The sequence below is a fragment of the Electrophorus electricus genome, chromosome 20 (assembly GCF_013358815.1).
Source record: "Electrophorus electricus isolate fEleEle1 chromosome 20, fEleEle1.pri, whole genome shotgun sequence".
NCBI lineage: Eukaryota > Metazoa > Chordata > Actinopteri > Gymnotiformes > Gymnotidae > Electrophorus > Electrophorus electricus.
The window spans coordinates 12075429-12093880 of NC_049554.1; the positions used below are offsets into that span (position 1 = coordinate 12075429).

Here is an 18452-nt window from a genome sequence, read left to right on the forward strand (position 1 = left end):
GTGCTAGTTGGAAACAAAATTACATCCAAGATGATTAATAATTAAAAAAAAAAAATTAAGATGGCATTCACATTAAACGTACTGTTGGTATACGTACACGTTTCATGGAATAATTAGGTATTTAATTATTCCTTCTTAAAGTTACAGAAGCGGTTTATTGTCCCTCACTAAAGATGGCGACCTTAACAAATAAGTACATTTTTTGGACGTGGACGAGGGTTTCCCATGCACTAAAATAAATATTTCTAAAACTACACATATAGGCGATCAAACATGCTTATAGAAATCAAATTAATATCATGCTTAACAAACAGTCCTAAAAATTAGAAAAAAAAATTAAGTTTGGTTAACAAACATGATTTTATACGGGTTAATTTTGTTGTCATTGGTCGTTTTATGTCATTTTTCGAGATTAACAAATTTTAAGAGATGCCTGGAATTAGCAAGGGGAAAAGAAAATGTTTTCAAGTACAATTACTAATTATTTGTGTGTGTGTGTGTGTGTGTGTGTGTGTGTGTGTGTTAAGCTTTTTGTGTTATATATATAAAATGGCAGGACTACTGTGACCATCACTGAGATAAACCAACTCATATACACCACAGTAACAGTGATTCTTGAGATGCCTGGCTTCATGATGAACAGCGTCAAGCGGCAGCATCCTCCATGGCGAGTGAGGATGGAGGACAAGGTAAGGGCAACACGAAGTGATCTTAGCCAGCTATGAGAAATGCAGAAAGGTATGATGTATGTACCTGAGAAGTACAACAAGCTGTCCATACCTGAGGCCTTGAAGAATGCTAAGCAAATATTAACAGCTTTGTCTGTCCATCTGAAGAGGTACACAAGACAAATAGAAGCCTGGAGAATAAACAGGATATTCTCCCACAAGCCATCCATGCAGAACGAATGAGAGCAGTATGCAAGCGAGAGGCTTTTATTGTAGTTCATATTAATCGTACAGGGAAAACACAAACAAAGTAAATAGGTGACCAAATCATGAAACTAAGAATATCCCCCAAAAAACATGGAGGTTCTCTTTCCTATGTCTGGAACCATGTACAGTGAGACTGAGGGAATGGGGCGGCAGCAGGCAGATTCAGGAGATGGGGACCTCCATGGATTTGTTGGAAGGGACTGTATGCTTCTGGGACATTCTATTTGGACTCTTCTTCCCTACAATGTATTTTTTAATGTAGGTGGCTGAAGAAATGTTCTTTAAAACAATATTCTTTAAAATTCTCATTCTTTAAAATTTTATTGAAAAATACAATATTGCTAGTTAATCAGTTACTAAATCAGAATTCTCAGCTTTATAAGTACTCAGAATTTCTTGCAGTGCATTACATTTCGGTGAGTAAAACTGAATATTCTTTTTTCTTTGATGCTGAAAGGTATAAACTTGTTAATCAATAATTTGTAATTATATAATAATGAATCACTTTAAAATAGTTGTATTGAATAACCTCTACTTGTTACTGGTCAGTACCTAATAAAGGTGTTAACCTCATTTCAGTTATATTATGCCTTTCATATTTTTGTTACTGACTAGTAGTTTAGAGCTATATTAATCTAATTATAATTATGTACTTCTACTCTAGTTTATGAGAACTCTTATTTTCTTATTGATTGAGCTCTTACTGTTAGTATTTTAATTAAACCATTTAATTAAGTGAACTAATTCAGATAGCTATGTAGATGCTAATTAAATCATTACTACCCAGCTCCAAGTCCAATACCACCACTCCACCCTCCACTCCAAGCTATGGTGTCTCCTGTTAGAAGTAAATGTGCAAAACATCTTAGAATACATAGGATACTTGAAGCAGTGGCTATAACTGACAGTCTTGGACTCTGGATTTTAGGCTTTTTCAGGCTTATCTGAGCTTAGCACAGTTTTGACTGATTCTGTTTGGACGCACCATTGGTGCATTCACTCAACCATGATTTTCTATTCCATTTTTTTACTAATAGACATTAAATACATAATCCCAGGTACACTTTTCGGGTCTAATTCTATAATTCCGACCCTGCAGGTAGAACAAGAAAAATTAGCGTACTTTTCTCCTTTACTCATACAAGTCACCTTTGTGAAAACGTTTGGTTATGAAAGTCACCTCTCAGGCTTGAATCAGCATGCATGGTTTTTTTCTAGGGAAGCCCACAATCAAAATAGTGAATACTTTGATCCCAATGATCTTTCTGTTCAAGATGTCACTAAAATCCTTAAGACTTGCACACCATCCACCTATATTAATGCCTTTTCTACTATATTAATGCCTTTTCAATGCTTAGTCCAGTTGGGATATATCCTGAGGCATTTGGGATATCGCAAGTTAATATGCAGCAGATATTATGTTTAGGAGGTTTTTCTTTCTTTGATGTGAGAGGCATCCTCCATTGGCCTACTGAAGTTTTTTCTTCAGTATCTATAATTTTCTGTGACAGCTTTCAATGACTTTACAGCTAGTTGTACTGTGCACCACCCATCACCATAACTTGATGATGGGTCTACTGTAATTTATACTCCACCTTCGCAGAAATCTATGACAGCAGTGTACCCACCCTAAATACATGGGCTGACCTAGTGGAGCCAGCCATTTGGTATATATTGCAAGGGAATGTGGTCTGTCGTGGGTACAACACTATCTCCCCCCCCCCAAAAAAAGGCACCAGGCAAGAGTAAGAAAAAAGGGCCAGAGTAAGAGACAGTGTCCCATAAGCCTGCCTCCCTATTTCACCTCCTATCTGCCAAACTCTCCCTCATCATCAGCTCCTCATGCTGGAAGAGGGATGTGGATGGTATGTGCGGAAAAATGGATGGGATCTCTTTGGAGGCCAGGAATACCATGTTTAGTAGACACTAGGATTACTGTGTCTGTAATAAATCTACTTCTATGCACTTATTGACAAGTACTACACTTCTCTCTGTTAGCAATATTTTTCATAAATCACTTCCAATGTGAGAAGCAGCTGAAACCATATCATTATTGGTTAGCAAAACAATGATGGTAACGTTTTAGGCATGCCTATTCTTTGACTGTTAGATAACATCATCCTCACCAAAAATGTGCTGAAGGAAGGCTTTGACTCCTCCTCTAGCCCTCTAAATCTGCCTCCCAACACACACTTGCCACAGTTAGTAGTTGTTCTAATTCTTCTGTTACCACTTATTTAACCTCACAGTATCCTTTTCAGAGAAGACAAGCTGGCAGTTGGCCAGCATTACATTTCACCTGTTAAGAACCTCTGACCCAACACATACTCAGGTGCAACAATATCTTCTCAAGAAGGATGTTGAAAAGGCAGTACTTCAGGAATTGTTAAAGAGCATGATTCCCCCCCGTATGCATGCATGCTAGGTGGGCCATATCAACTCACAGTTGATTACACTGCTCTGAAATCTGTCACTGTTCTTGTGACAAACCCCAGCACTATTGTCACTAAATTAGACCCTAACTGCAAATTCTTCAGCTGTTTAAGTATATCAGACTCTGGTTTATTCCTATTACAGCTGCAGACCACTTCACATATAAGGTCACTAATACAAATGGACCTGATTTGCCCATGGTGTATGGAACCATTAATATTACTGTCAATTCCTTTTGCACTTACATTAACCCTGAAAAGCCTGTAGATAATTTTGCATCAGACAAAACATGGTATCCATCAGATCCAAGAACAACATGGGTTGGTCTGCGATGCTTAGGATACTTGGTTCTCTTCTTTCTTTTCAGGTATATAGATCCCCATCAACAACATCTTGCCACTAATCTCTCAGCTACTTGTCCTATTCTTCTGCCCCTTCTCAAAAGCAACCCAGCTATCCACGTCCTACCTTTTTGCTCCTTCTCAAAATTAAATGAAACTGTTGTGTGTGCCCCATACTGGCTCAAAGTCCTGTAGATACCAATTAAATCATTACTGACCAGCACCAAGTGCAGTCCAAACTCCCCAGTCAATGTGTCCTATTAGAAGAAAATGTGCAAGACACCTTAGGATACGTTTGTCTCCACACAGTATCTTACAAGCTTGGACACTGTCTTTTATGCCTTTTCTGGATTATCTAAATCTACCATGGTTTTGCCTGTTATTCAGTTTGTATGCATTCTGAGTGCATTCATTCAAGCTTGTTTTTTTCCTGTTCAGTTCTTTTCATTGATATACATCATCTTTGCTCCTGCTCTACAATAAACCAGTAAACCAATAAATACAACAGTACAATAAACCAATAAATAAAACATCTAGAATCATTGTTTGCGTGCTGATTTAGAACTCACAAGTGCCCAGTACGGTAGTTTTCATAAATTGTCTTCCATTTCCAGTTGCTCCATTTATAGATCCTAATTAATCTGCTGTGGTAAAACTAAAAACCTTTTAGCAGTACATAAAAATATAGAAATATAGCTGTATTTGTATTTGAGTTTCTCGTTAAAAACAAATAAAAACAAACAAAACAAATAAACCGGAGACATGCTCCAAAGACCATAGCCACCCGTAACCCTATGTCCTTTGGGCGACACTTGACAGCAGCGTTTATAAATGAATCACAAAAGATCTAACAACACAAGCGTTCATGCACGGGAAAATGCTGCAACAAAATAAATAAGCAGTGTGAATATCAACGTGTTTAATTGGACAACTTCCCCAGTACTGATGAAACGTCATAGGTCAAAGAACGTACGGGTCGCTGGACATTGGAAATGTAGCGAATTCACTTCCTCGATGTAGTAGGATCAAGTAGGATAAAGCTCATTAATATTCTTTGAGTTTGTCTAAAAGAACTAGCACATTTTCAACTAAAAATAACGGCATTTTGGATGCAGTCGTAGCTGTTTTTTACTGTTCCACTTTTAACATGGCCGAAGCCGATGTTGATTCGTCAAAACGTGAAATGACAGATGATGCGGTTGCGGCGAGTCCTTACCCTCCTGTTTCGGACCTCAGAAGCGTTCTGGTAACAAGTGTTTTGAATTTAGAGAAGCTTGACACCGACCTTTACAGGTAGGCCTACACGTTAGTATTCTTACTTCTAGCAACTTGATAAAATACTGTAAAAGCTGTCAGTGTGTTGCTATAGCATACCACAATGCTAATCGTATACCTTAATCTATGATGTCAGACACATTTGTGTTTTTAAAGAGGAAAACATCACTGGATTCCACGGACTCGCCGCCTTTTTGGTGGCCAAATTGTGGGACAGGCTTTAGTAGCCGCTGCCAAGTCCGTTGGTGATGATGTCTACGCTCATTCGCTGCATTGTTACTTTGTAAAAGCAGGTGAGCAAGAAGTCAGTCAGCACACACTCGAAATGCACTTTGTCAAAAACACCCCACCTACACTTTCTGGTCACTTAATTAGGTAAACCTGTGTGCGTTTTATAGGTGTACAATTATAGACTATAACCAATTTATAGGGGGGGTTGTTAAATCATTCACAGCAACATGATAGTGGTATGGTTGTGAGTATTGAGCTGGTACAAGTCTATCCAGGACAGCAGTATTCATACACTTAATACATTTTGGTCAGCCACCAAATAATAATCAAATAATAATAATGTGGTCAGAAACTGATCACTGATGAATTAGTCGATGATTAACTCAAATTGTTGAGTGTAACAGATGAGCTATGGTGTCTAACTACAAGGTGTTTTAATACATAAATGTTTCTTAATAAATTGATTGTGTGTGTGTGTGTGTGTGTGTGTGTAAAATACACCTGATGTTGTGTTGCAGGAGATCCTAAAGTTCCAGTGCTTTACCAGGTTGAACGAACACGAAATGGCCATAGTTTCTCCATTAGGTCAGTGAAGGCCATCCAGCATGGTCAACCTATCCTAATATGCCAAGCATCCTTTCACATGCAGCAGCCCAGTCCACTGGAGCACCAGTTCACCATGCCCAGTGTTCCTTCACCTGCTGCTCTGCTCACAGTGGAGGAACTGATCCAGCAATACCTTAGGTATCACTAACAGATATTGGTACATTATGCAAGTCACCTGGAAACTGACATGCTTTTAATTATATCTTGCATCTGCCTGGGTTTACAGTGACCCAAATGTGGCTGATGTTACCAAGCAGGGTTTGAACAAGATATTGGCAGATGAGGTTCCTATCGAGATCAAACCGGTGAATCCACCTGATGTTTATAGGCATCTTGCCATGGAACCCAAAAAGCTGTTCTGGGTCCGAGCAAAGGGACATATAGGTAAATGTCTGCACTTCCTGAACATTTAATTAGAAAGAGGGCACCTTTCACTATAGTTTGCAGTAAAGATTGTATACTATACTGATGTTTGTCACATTTGTTCTCTGTTTGCCTAGATGTTCATTTACTTAATACAAGAAAATGAGCAATGTTTTTTTTTTAATTCTTGTTGACTATTATAGCGTGATTGCTTTTTTTCAGGAGAGGATGACATGAAACTGCACTGTTGTGTTGCTGCCTATGTGTCAGACTACTCTTTCCTTGGCACTACACTGCAGCCTTTCCCCAAGCACAGGGTCCAGTTCGCAGCCTCCCTGGATCATGCCATGTGGTTCCACAATACATTCAGAGCAGACCAGTGGATGCTGTATGAATGTGAAAGTCCTTGGGCCGGTCAGTAACACAGTGTACCGTTGTGTATGTGTGTGTGTGTGTGTGTGTGTGTGTGTGTGTGTGTGTGTGTCTATTAAAGTGTTTGTTTTATATCCTTTGTTTCAGGCGGTAGCAGAGGACTGGTACAAGGCCGCTTGTGGAGAGAAGATGGTGTTCTTGCAGCTTCTTGTGTGCAAGAGGGACTGTTAAGAGTGAGAGATGTGACTCAGAGTAAATTGTAGATGACTTTGGAAAACTTGAATTTTAGGTGTTGTTGCCATTCCTCCATATACTTTGTATGCAGTGGAATGAGGTGTCCTTTCGTTTGGTCCATGGTCCTACATACAACAGTACGGTATACTGGACTACATAAGTGTGAAAATCTGCATAAGACCATCCTATGAAAGATTTAAGTATCTCTGTAATTTCCCCCATAAAACATGTTATTTTAACTGATCATGCAATTGTAATTAATGGCTCGTAACAGAGAATTACCGGTACATGGTCACAGTGCCCTCTACATAACTACATAACGCGAGCATGTTGGAGTACATTGGCACATGGAAAATCTGAATGTTGCTGTTTACAATTCCTTGCAATTGACTAACATGACTGCAGAAACCAAAATATTATAATTGTATTATTACTGTGCAACCTTACATATTTTGATACCTTACACTGACTTAGTGTACATTTGTCCGTTTTTTAAGCTTACCATTTCCTTCCATATGCAAATTCCTTAATCGTGCAAAAGAGAAATATACATTTTCTTCATTTTTGTTTTTGCTCAGATGTAAAATGATGATGCATCTTTTACCAAGGCTTGAATGGCTTCATTCAAAAGGAGTCTAGAGTGTCAATAGAAGCTACTTTTGCTTAAACGTGTCTACAATGGTTCAAATACCGGATGTGAGGTCGCAGTGTTGGTGACGCAACCCTTCTCATAAGTCAAACATTTCTCGCGGAGGTAGCAGCTAGTGTTCCACGGAGGCTTGAAATAGGTTTCGTCTTTTTTATTGGTTTAAGAGTCAGGTAAACTAGATAAAACATGCCACGTGTATACGTAGGCAGACTCAGCTACCACGTTCGCGAGAAGGATATTCAACGATTCTTCAGTGGTTACGGGAAGCTTTTGGAGATTGATTTAAAAAACGGGTAAGCCTTAGAAACGTCATCTAGCTAGTTGTTTAGCCATCACGCTCGATAGACGGAGCCTTCGAATTAACAACCGATCCCTACGCAGTAAATAAGTTAGTACAATCGAAAACGTGTATATATATCTTGGGACACATAGCTAGGTTACAACGGAAACGAGTAGCTTGTAACTAGGTTGTTCACATTTCGGTTAATTTATGAACTGTGGAATTCTGCCGCGTGGTCAAAATGGCGGCTATGAGGAAACAATACGTTCGCTGTTCAGGCATTGGCTCGATAAGATAGCTTCTTCGAGAATCTGCAGCTATCACACATTGTATATTTACATTAATTGATTTCCTAAACGTGCAGCTGCCAAAAAAAAAAAAAATGTAGTTTGCCTATGAGACCGATTATGTTAGCTAGACGGTCGGTTTCGAGGCTTCGGCGCGCGCACTCAACTGGCTAGCCAGCCTTCAGACTAATCTAGCTAATGTTGCTAACTGCTAACTACACGACTTGCCAGCTAACGTTACAACGCTAGGGTAACGGAGATTTTTTTTTGTTGTTGCTACGTTCTTATGGTTTTTGAATGCAACCTTGACTACCACAATATCACCTTTTTTTTTTTAAGGTACGGATTTGTGGAGTTCGAAGATACGCGCGATGCAGACGACGCCGTGTACGAGTTGAATGGCAAAGAGCTGTGCGGCGAGCGCGTCCTTGTCGAGCATGCCAGAGGGCCACGGCGGGACCGCGATGGATACGGTGGGGGTTCTGGGGGTTGGGGGCGCAGTAAGTCAAGTCTACTAAGATATCGAGACGTAGGTTAAAACGTTTTTCCAGGTTCACAGAAGAGACGACACTCGATAACTCGTTCCTTTCGTCTTGTTTGCTGCCCAACCGTTCTGGATTTTGGGAAGTAACTGCCGGATACAGACGGCCTCACAATTTTATGCTGGGCTACGTGCACCTTTTCTACAAATAAGGCCAGTTGCCTCAAGGCACAGCAGTGGGATAGTTATCTTTGTAATGATTGACCATTCAACCTAATTGTGTGATTCCTGTTAAACTGTAGCTGGGATTATCCCGAAGAGGACATGTCAACACTGTTACTGTGCCAGAGGGCATGTGTAAATGGTTAGTTTACAATTTAGAGAATTTGGGAACATGACATCGTTTACATGACAGGTGAAGGCTATACCTCAGTTACTGCTATATAACACTTTTTTTGGGTAAACTTCTAGTTGGAAGAGCCTCACTGGCATGTAAACAAAGGATATGACGTGTGATCATGCTATGTGTCTACATTTTAAATCAACATTAACAAAAGTCCTTGATGTTTCAATTTGAAAGAGACCAGTGCGGGCTGAGTCCGAGTCCATTGAGGCTAAGATGACTGCCTGTCCCGTTTGGCCTTGGCTTTCACCTTACAATGTGTGTGTGACCTTTGCCCTTTGACCCTTGGCTGACCTAACCGGAAGCCATGATGACAGCAGCCTTTTGCCAATAGACCAGGGTGATGGTGAGGAAACCCATTGGTTTTTATGTTGAACGAAATATCGGGGAGATTATTGTGGAAAAACATGTAGCAGTCATCTAGTTTTAAAGAATGAGCAATGGGCTTCCGTTGCTTTGTCATGTGCTGTCACTAGAAAGGTAATGCTTGTCAGCATCTATTGTGAGTAGTCCTGGTTGTTTATTTAGGTTTTTTTTTTCCCCCTAACTACTTGGAAAGGGTTTTAATGGCTACTTATGTGGCGGTCATTTTTATCAAACCAAAGTTTAAAAAAATAATTAGTGATGGAAGGAAGCCCAGGAGGGGACCTGTGATTTGATTGTAATTAATTGCTTAACAGTTTGGGTAAAGCGTGCACACTAGTTAAAGCATGACTAACAGGTAAAATTGACGTTATTGACAAGTGCTCTTCTGTTGGCCATGCGTTACGAAATTATGCACACAACTTTAGGTAGAGTGTGCATCTAATTGAAATAACTTGTGCCCATGTTTTATCCATGCTGTCTAAAGTCTTGTCCTGCTTTTATATATGCAGGTCTCGTAGGTCACCTTGTGGGCTACATATTGGAGCAACAGAATTATGTTCAGGCTGTTGCTGGTTTTAGACCGTTGAATGAAAAACCAGTAACGTAAACTGAGTACATTCAACAACCTCGGCCAAGGTTTTTTCTTTTGTTCCACTTTTTTTAAATGCTCTTTTAAAATATTGCAATCCCTCCAGTATCTGGCGCTTAGACTGCAACAAGGAGTGTTTCTGATGTCTCAATGGAGCAAACAGCAAAAAGATTTTTTTTTTTTTTTTTTCTTTCTATATATATATATATATATATATATTGACTTTTCAATTAGTATAACGTGGTTACCCACAGTCCACTGGGTAGCCTTAGCCTTCATGTCCCCCTCTGACTGTACCCTTCTCCGGTTTTGTCTAAAGGCAGTAGTGGTTACAGCAGCAGGAGCCGCTCCGGCAGGGACAAGTACGGACCACCTGTGCGCACAGAGTACCGGCTGATAGTGGAGAACCTTTCTAGCCGTTGCAGCTGGCAGGACCTCAAGGTGAGTGCTGCTCAAAGTTCCCATGTGCAGGCTAGCAGTTCATATATTTAAATCCCAACTTGCAGGCTAGTGTTTCACTTCTGCGGGCGGTGGTTTCAGGACTTCATGCGGCAGGCTGGTGAGGTGACTTACGCAGATGCCCACAAGGAACGGACAAATGAGGGAGTGATTGAGTTCCGCACCTACTCAGACATGAGGAGAGCGTTGGACAAGCTGGATGGCACAGACATCAATGGGAGGAAAATCCGTCTGGTGGAGGATAAGCCCCGGCGCCGGCGCTCCTACTCTGGCAGTAGATCCAGGTGTGCTCACAAACGCAAGCTCCTATGAAGCATTTTTGGTTTTAACTGGGTACTTTGTATGGAGTTCCTCAATCTCTGCATGGCAGAAATTTATTTATTTATTTATTTATTTATTTATATTAATGGCACATTAGCAAGAGGGTGTAAGGGTATTGGGTGATTGTAAATTCTGCTTTGATGCTGGTTCGCAGGTCCCGTAGCAGACGCCGCTCTCGAAGCAGAAGCCGCAGGAGCAGGAGTTCACAAAGTCGCTCAAGGTCTCGCTCTCGGTAAGATTGCGGACACTGACCCAAACCAAACGTATGTGTGTGTGAGAGAGAGAGAGACTTTAACAACGTTGTTTCTTATCAGCTCTAGATCCCGCAGCAAACGCCGGTCCCGTTCCAGGTCCAGGAGAAAGTCCCACTCCAAATCTCCAGCCAAATCTCGCTCCAGGAAGTCCCATTCTCGGTCCCGTTCTTGTACTCGAAAGTCTCGCAGTCGCTCTGTAAGTCGCAAGTCCCGCTCCCGCTCAAATGCCCGCAAGTCCCGCTCCAAGTCTCGTTCCAAGCCCAAATCTGACCGTGGCTCACGGAGTCGGTCTAAGGAGAAGTCTATAAGTAAGAAGTCCCGCAGCCGCTCTGCCTCGCCCATGGAGAATGGAAATGATGAGCGCTCCAAGTCTGCGTCCCGCTCCCCTTCCCCCCAGGAGGCGCGCCATGCCTCCAAATCACCTGCCAAGCGCTCGGCATCTCGCTCTCCTTCCCGCTCCAAGTCCCGCTCGCGTTCTAGGTCTGCCTCGCAGGACTGAGGTCCTCTCTGATCTGCTGTTAGCTGAGCATGTGATTCTCAAGGTGTTTCAGAGTGCATAAGATCACATGTGTTTTCATTGTTGCATGAGGGAGGGAAAAACATTGTAAATAACAGACATACCAGATAATCTGTAAAGTCTTTACTAGACCTTTTCCTACTCCATGCCGTCTTCAGTTATGTTTTGAGTAATTTTTCTAAGTTGTATTGGCTTGTTCTTCAGGTTTTCCTTCAGCTGTTTGACTTGAATGACTGACTTTGCTAAGTAAAATTAAAAGGCTTGAATTGCATTTGTGTGTAAGCAGTTGATGACGCTAGAATAAGCTGATCTTTGGCTGTTTATAATCAAGTCAATAACCATTTATTAATAAGATGAAAGAACGTTGTCTTAGGTTGAGTGAAATGTAATTGGTTACTGTACAGTAATTTGTTGGTGTGTTTTTTTTTTTTTGATTCAAATTGGACCCTTGGACCTTTTTCGTGTTCAAGTCCTGTTTCATTTTTTAAAAACTAATGTCTGAGTAAACAAGTTTTAGTTAAATAAACTTGGTTTAATTTTCTATTATTTTCAGAATAGTTTGTGGTGTAGAGTGCCTTTTGGGTTTCTATTTGCATATGTCTTTACACTTTTTCCAGGTGGTGAAATGCCCACACTCCAGTTTAAGATGGGGCTAGGGGTGGTGGTGTGTTTCATGATCCCACCCCATATATTTTAAATGCTACAAGTTTCTTTTAATGAATGCAGAGGATCATAAGTTCTCTCAGGACAAATTGAATGCACTTCTGGTTTATTGACGAGCAGGGGTGGGGTTTAGAATCAGGTCAATTCTGATCAACAAACATGAAGTGGGTCTTGTAAACGTGCCCTGTAAGGCTGTGGCCAAAACCTCAGTTGTTCCACCTTCAATATGTAGACTTCAAGGGCTTGCTGTTGCAAAAAGATGTTGGATAAAGGTAGATAAAATCCCTTGGTTTCAACTGGAAATCTTACATTAGAATGCCTTACTATATTATTTTCAAACTAATGCATTATTTTTTTGCCACACACACAAGTTGCTTGTGCTGCACTAGCTAACTGCGGCATAGGTACTTGTCTGCATGCAGTCGGCTAGCTGTTTTCTACCAGCGTGTGAGACATTTATGGGACGTCTGTAAATTGTAACTACAGAAAATACCCTGGAAAACAATTTCCTCCTCTAAACTGCATTGGTCTGCATGCCCATTACATTCAGTGCCACAAGCAAATTCTCAGCCTGTGGGAAACACTTAGTTGGTTGCCCAGTAATATTAGCACAGTGGCCATGTCCCCTCCCACAACACATTATACACCAAACTATTCAAACAGGCTATGGAGGAATAGTTTTAAATACAATGTTATGTTTAACGGTATTTAAAGCATATACTGTAAAGAGTACAGACTGTTCTGCATAAGAGCCAGTTTCTGCAGTAAAGTGGAGTAGAGTAGGTAAATATCAGGAGTAGTAGTCTGTCCTGAACTGCCTATGAGGTGCATCTGACGACCTGGGAGAAGTTATTGTGTAACTACAGTGTGGCCGTGTGTACATTCTAATGGATCCTAATTGGACGGTGATGCTTGCGCTCAAATTATTAAAAATGGAGAGAGAGAGAGAGATAGAGAGATTGACTTGTTGCTATGGCCGAAGCGCCCCTGGTAACTGTTGTTTTCAGAAGTTACCCACAATGCATCATGGTAAGTCGCTGAAATGTTTTTGCTGTGCGTTTCTCATCTTACTAAATATAGGCTACTTTCACATTGTTTATCGAGCCATCTATGCAGAATTTCAATCCCATTTACACTAACAATTCGATTTTTTCTCGATGCTTATATATGTGGATGCCTCAGTTAACTGACTAACTAGCTAGCAAGCTAACGGTATATAGACTCTTTGGCTAACTAGCTAGCCAAAGTTAGCTAACCTAGCTAGCTAATTACCCTTTTGGTAGCTAGTTAGCTAACTAACGCTAGCTATTGTAGATTAGCTGCTTCTGATTTCAGTAGTTAACTGTACTTGATAAATAAACTACAGCAGTTATTTTCAGCAGGTAAAGAGAGGAAGTCTGGAAAATCGGTTAACCGTTACTTCGCCATTGCCAATATGGGTCTGTGACACCACTCGTTCTTCTGAGTAAAATGATGATTTCTGTACACTATGTAGCCGTTAGGTAGGTGAGAGCTCTCGAAGACCGAGGATGGATAAAATGGACAAGGAACAGCGGAATGTTGTGATTTTCAACTCTTCCAAAAGAGAACTTTTCACTGTCAACAGTGGTTACAAGTCTCTTCAGAAGAGACTAAGGACGCAATGGAAGATTCAAAGGTAACGCGTTTTATTGCGTCTCCGATTAATTTGCACATTGAGCGTGGTATGATATCGGCGACTGAATTTCATTGTTTATTGTCTCTTAGCATCAAAGATGAGCTCACGGCAGAAAAATTGCATGGTGTTAAGCTGTGGATCACCGCGGGTCCCCGTGAAAAGTTCACGGCTGCCGAGGTGAGGTGTTCATGACCTGGATTCTGCTATACCATACACAATTGTATGACGTATGAATATGTATGTGACAAATAAACCAAACTTGAACTTGAACAAATGCTTGTACACTGCTGTATGGTGCGCTGATCGGTAGTAATGATACAATAGGTGAGCGCTTAGGTTTCAAAGTAAAGTTTGCCACCATCTGTGATTTTTCCGGTGCATGAGGAAATGTTGATGATGTTTTTGTGTGTTGTTTAGTTGGAAGTCCTGAAGCACTATGTGGATGGTGGTGGAAATGTTCTTGTGATGCTTGGAGAAGGAGGAGAAGTCAAAAATGATACTAATATCAACTTCCTCCTGGAAGATTTTGGTATCATGGTGAACAGTGGTGAGCAAGAGGAAGTGTGAACACAAACATGATGGAGTATTTAATGCATCTGTTGTTGGGCAAACTTATGAAAAACACACTTTCCACCATTGTTTCACTTTTCAGATGCTGTAGTAAGAAATGTTTATTACAAATATTTCCATCCCAAAGAAGCACTTGTATCCAATGGTGTTCTCAACAGGTCTTTCATTTTAATCATAAGTGTTATGATTAAATCATTTAATCATTCTTTTATGACTTTACTATTATGATTTGGATTCCTGTCAGAAGTATTAAAATGATAGTTAGAAAGGAAGAAATTCTTTATGCTGATAAACTCATTGTATCTGCTAGGGAGATCAGCCGTGCTGCTGGTAAAGTGATAACTGGGGTCATTGATGATGACAGTACTGGGAACAATGCACAGTAAGTGTTTTCTGGACTGCTGTAGAACTGTGTTTACATCAGTTGCTTTCAGGACTGCTACGTGTGTTTACATTTACATTTACGACGCTCTTATTCAGAGTGACTTACAGAAGTGTTTTGTCATTTACTCATTGAATGCATCCTAGCCAGTACAATAGGTTAGAGTCCCAGATACCAATGAACTAGAATGCTGTTGAAATACAGGGATCAGTGCTGATGCCAAGAAGTGCAAAATACATATAAGGTCTATCTCAGACCACAATCAGTGCAAAAAACAATACCCTACAATAATTATTAGCGTTTCAGTTAGTCAACATAGGAGCAGATTCAGCAGTTATTTAAATATTCCACAGATAGATGGGTCTTCAGTCTGCGTTTAAAGACTGCAAGGGACTTTGATGTCTGGAGAGCCAGTGGAGGTTTGTTCCACCATCTGGGAGCCAGGACAGAGAATAGTCTTGATGCTTATCTTCCATGAGACTTGAAGCATGGTATTTCAAGCTGAACTGTACTTGAGGTTTGAAGTACTTGAGGCACGGATTGGGCTTTGACCCCTGACCTCATGCATGGAGGGGCTGGTCCATTTTTGGTTTTGTAAATCTGATGCGGGCAGCTACTGGAAGCCATTTAAGGGAGTGCAGCAGTGGAATAACGTGTGAACTTCAGAGGATTAAAGATTAGTTGTGTTGCTGCATTCTGCACAAGTTGTAGAGGTCTGATGGCTCTTAGAGGTAGGCCAGCAAGTAGTGAGTTGCAGTAGTCTAGCTTTGACGTTACAAGAGACCGCACAAGCACCTGGGTAGAAATCTGCAAGACCGGGTTAGATTTGAAATGAGTTGAGAACGACAACTGTTTGTCCAAGGTTCTGCCCTGATTACGAGCAGTTTCAGATGGTGATACCAGGGAGTTCTCAAAGGAAACTGTGAGGTCCTGTAAGGGCTGGAAGTTCCTGGGATGTACAGAAGTTTTTCTGGGGTTGAGCTTCAAGTGGTGGGCTGTTTACATTAGGACCTTTCATTAGGACCTTTCTGGACTGCTGCATGTATATGTTTACTTTTAGTGTAAGGGTCAGCTGTCAATATAGCAGGGAGAAGACCAAGTGTTTCAGATGTAATGTATCTCTACTTGATAATATACATTTTTAGAAAAGCATTCTTAGTGTATGCAAAATATTAAAATTATGTTCCTATGCCTTCACTATGAAAATACATTTGCTTAGGATGTGTAGATGTCACAAATGTCTGCAAGAATTTGTTTTATAACAGGAATGAAATATGACATCCAGTCAAACATGCACTTTCTGTTCATTCCTTGCGCATCTAACAGAGCTCTGACATTCGTGTACCCGTATGGGGCTACGCTGAGCGTGATGAAGCCCGCTGCAGCCGTTCTGTCCACCGGCTCTGTCTGCTTCCCGCTCAACCGGCCTATACTGGCCTTCCACCAGGCTGGGGTCGGTATTGGCTTAGCTCTTCTAGCTGGATCTGCCCACACCGTATGCTTATGCTTTTCTGTGTGTGAATGCAGGATGCAGGCAAGTTGGTGGTTCTGGGCTCATGTCACATGTTCAGCGACCAGTACCTGGACAAGGAGGAGAACAGTAAAATAATGGTGAGCTTTGGTTTCAGCAGTGGTTCCTTCCAATGCAGTCACTTGTGAAATCTGAGAGAATGTCTCACTTACTTCCGACATTTCTGTTTGTGTGGTGCAGGATGTGGTGTTTCAGTGGCTGATGACTGACAGCATTCAGCTTAATCAAATAGACGCTGAAGACCCAGAGGTAAGAGGCAGCTGCCACGTCCTTCCACCGACTGACCTTCATTAAAGTCACCACTTCACTGGGTTTAAGGACAGTGCTCCCTAGTAACTTAGCAACAACTTGGACTGCTCTGAGTGCTTTGGAAATCATTACCACACATTTAACAGAATTTCTGTCTTATTTACTTCCAGTAATATTTACAACTTGTAGTATTTATCACTATTTACATCTATCCATCACATCTCAGATGACCAGCATACTTTGGATCTAGCCAGTAACAGCGAAAAATCAGGTAGTGCCAATTGTAATTGGAATAAATGACCTAAAACCCCATTAATAAAGACATTAAAAAAGGTTTACAGAGACAAAATAATTATTGATCTTTGTGGAAGTGTTCCATAAATTATTTCCAGAACATAGGGACAATGACACAGTGAGAAAACATCTCACTTCAGTTAACCAACAAGTCTGATAGAGCCTTGGAATGATATTGTAATATCATTCTAGATCTATCTTTAGAAACAATGCAGCATAATGTAAAGTTACCCATGCACAGTGCCTCAAAGTGATTGTGGAAATCAATACCTAAAATGTCTATTTTCTCCCAGATCACAGACTACACCATGTTACCAGACACAGGATGCCTGTCTGAAAGACTCAGGGTGTGTCTACAGGAGGGGGAAGAGAACCCCAGGGACTTCACCTCTCTTTTCGACATGTCTCTGTTTAAGCTGTCTACAGATGCCCTACCCAGTGTTATTAGGTACCACAGCTGATACTTTTACCCATAGCTGAACAGTGCACTGTGCAGGATCAGGAGTGTGTGATTCTGAGCTCAAGGCTCTGTTGTTTTCAGGGCTTACAAGCAGCTGAATGTGAAGCACGAGCAACTGCAATTGATCACACCCCAGTTTGAAACACCGTTGCCACCTCTACAGCCTGCTGTGAGCAGCTCAGTCACGTAACGGCAGCATTGTCAAACACAAACAGAGACAGGTTCCCTGGAATTTGAATTTGTACAGGCCTTTGGTTATATAACTTTTTTCTTGGTGAAATTAAAATATGAAAGTAAAACAAAAAAAAGGTAGCATGTAACCAAACATACAAAAGGCAATGCAAGTGTGACATGGGTCTGTATGTGCAGGTCTTCCAGCCTCCCTTTAGGGGCCTGCCCCCTCCCATGCTTGACCTCTTTGACCTTGACGAGACCTTCTCATCTGAAAAAGTGCGACTCGCTCAACTCTCAAACAAATGTGAGTCTGCAGGCATGACATTCAGAATGGGAGTGACTTCTCTGCTGAGATAGTAGACCTGGGTATGATTAGGCTAATGACACCTCGTAGGCACAGACGATGACCTTGAGTTTTACGTGAGGAAGTGTGGAGACATCCTTGGGGTTACTGGGAAGTTGGACAAAGAAAAGAGAGATGCCAAGCACATCCTGGAACATGTCTTCTTTCAGGTGGTGGAGTTCAAAAAGCTAAATCAGGCAAGTCCAGCATATATAAAATGGTTCCATTTGCTCTGTGCCTATACACAAAGATCTCTTTAAAAATAAAGCCCTGTGTTAAAATTGATTCTCTTGTCTAGGAACATGATATCGACACAACTCACACCAGGTTTTCTCCAATCTGAGCTACAGGACACTGGAGGAATATAGGCAGAAGACTGTGTGCACCCAATTTATGGAATGTGTCCAACTACTCACAAAAGGTCATTAATGCCCATTTCATTAATTGTCAGACCTAGGAGAAGGAACACCACTTAGGTTGTAGCACATGAAGGCTTAATAAAACAAAACCACACATCCACCACCCTTGAACCAAATCCTGTCACCACACTCACCAAGTGATCTGGTTATAAATTATGTATATTTTTGATCTGTGTAATCTTTAAATGTTCAAGTGTGTAAAGTTCAGAGAGAAATGTTACAAGTGGCTCCACTACAGTTTGGTTTACAAAGGCTTAAATGCAATTTTGTAATAAACATTTTAACCATTCCTTTGAAATCAGCTCATTCAGTAT

At 40.9% G+C, this 18452-nt stretch overlaps 3 protein-coding genes across 5 annotated transcripts; all 3 read left to right on the forward strand.

Moving 5' to 3' along the window:
• Window positions 1-4673: 4673 nt before the first annotated feature.
• On the forward strand, window positions 4674-7034 carry acot8 (acyl-CoA thioesterase 8). Its single transcript, XM_027001877.2, has 6 exons — window positions 4674-5002; window positions 5141-5277; window positions 5734-5959; window positions 6048-6205; window positions 6407-6598; window positions 6704-7034. Exons 1-6 carry the CDS (start codon window positions 4857-4859, stop codon window positions 6817-6819), a joined length of 975 nt encoding a protein of 324 aa, XP_026857678.2. The 5' UTR covers window positions 4674-4856; the 3' UTR covers window positions 6820-7034.
• Window positions 7035-7511: 477 nt separating this feature from the next.
• srsf6b (serine and arginine rich splicing factor 6b) lies at window positions 7512-11942 on the forward strand. Of its 2 annotated transcripts, none has more exons than XM_027001879.2 (6): window positions 7512-7732; window positions 8346-8506; window positions 10165-10286; window positions 10386-10588; window positions 10780-10857; window positions 10940-11942. In XM_027001879.2, exons 1-6 carry the CDS (start codon window positions 7626-7628, stop codon window positions 11376-11378), a joined length of 1110 nt encoding a protein of 369 aa, XP_026857680.1. In that variant the 5' UTR covers window positions 7512-7625; the 3' UTR covers window positions 11379-11942. The 2 variants fall into 2 exon arrangements, with proteins under 2 accessions (XP_026857680.1, XP_026857681.1); XM_027001880.2 differs by having other exon boundaries at window positions 8346-8479.
• A 1061-nt stretch (window positions 11943-13003) lies between these two features.
• Window positions 13004-18427, forward strand: ift52 (intraflagellar transport 52 homolog (Chlamydomonas)). 2 transcript variants are annotated; one of them, XM_027001918.2, is made up of 14 exons: window positions 13004-13088; window positions 13555-13716; window positions 13806-13893; window positions 14134-14263; window positions 14369-14444; window positions 14597-14668; window positions 15995-16121; window positions 16196-16279; window positions 16380-16448; window positions 17036-17190; window positions 17284-17371; window positions 17572-17680; window positions 17771-17916; window positions 18018-18427. In XM_027001918.2, exons 2-14 carry the CDS (start codon window positions 13589-13591, stop codon window positions 18060-18062), a joined length of 1317 nt encoding a protein of 438 aa, XP_026857719.2. In that variant the 5' UTR covers window positions 13004-13088; window positions 13555-13588; the 3' UTR covers window positions 18063-18427. The 2 variants fall into 2 exon arrangements, with proteins under 2 accessions (XP_026857719.2, XP_026857718.2); XM_027001917.2 differs by lacking the exon at window positions 13004-13088 and adding an exon at window positions 13119-13441.
• Window positions 18428-18452: the final 25 nt, after the last annotated feature.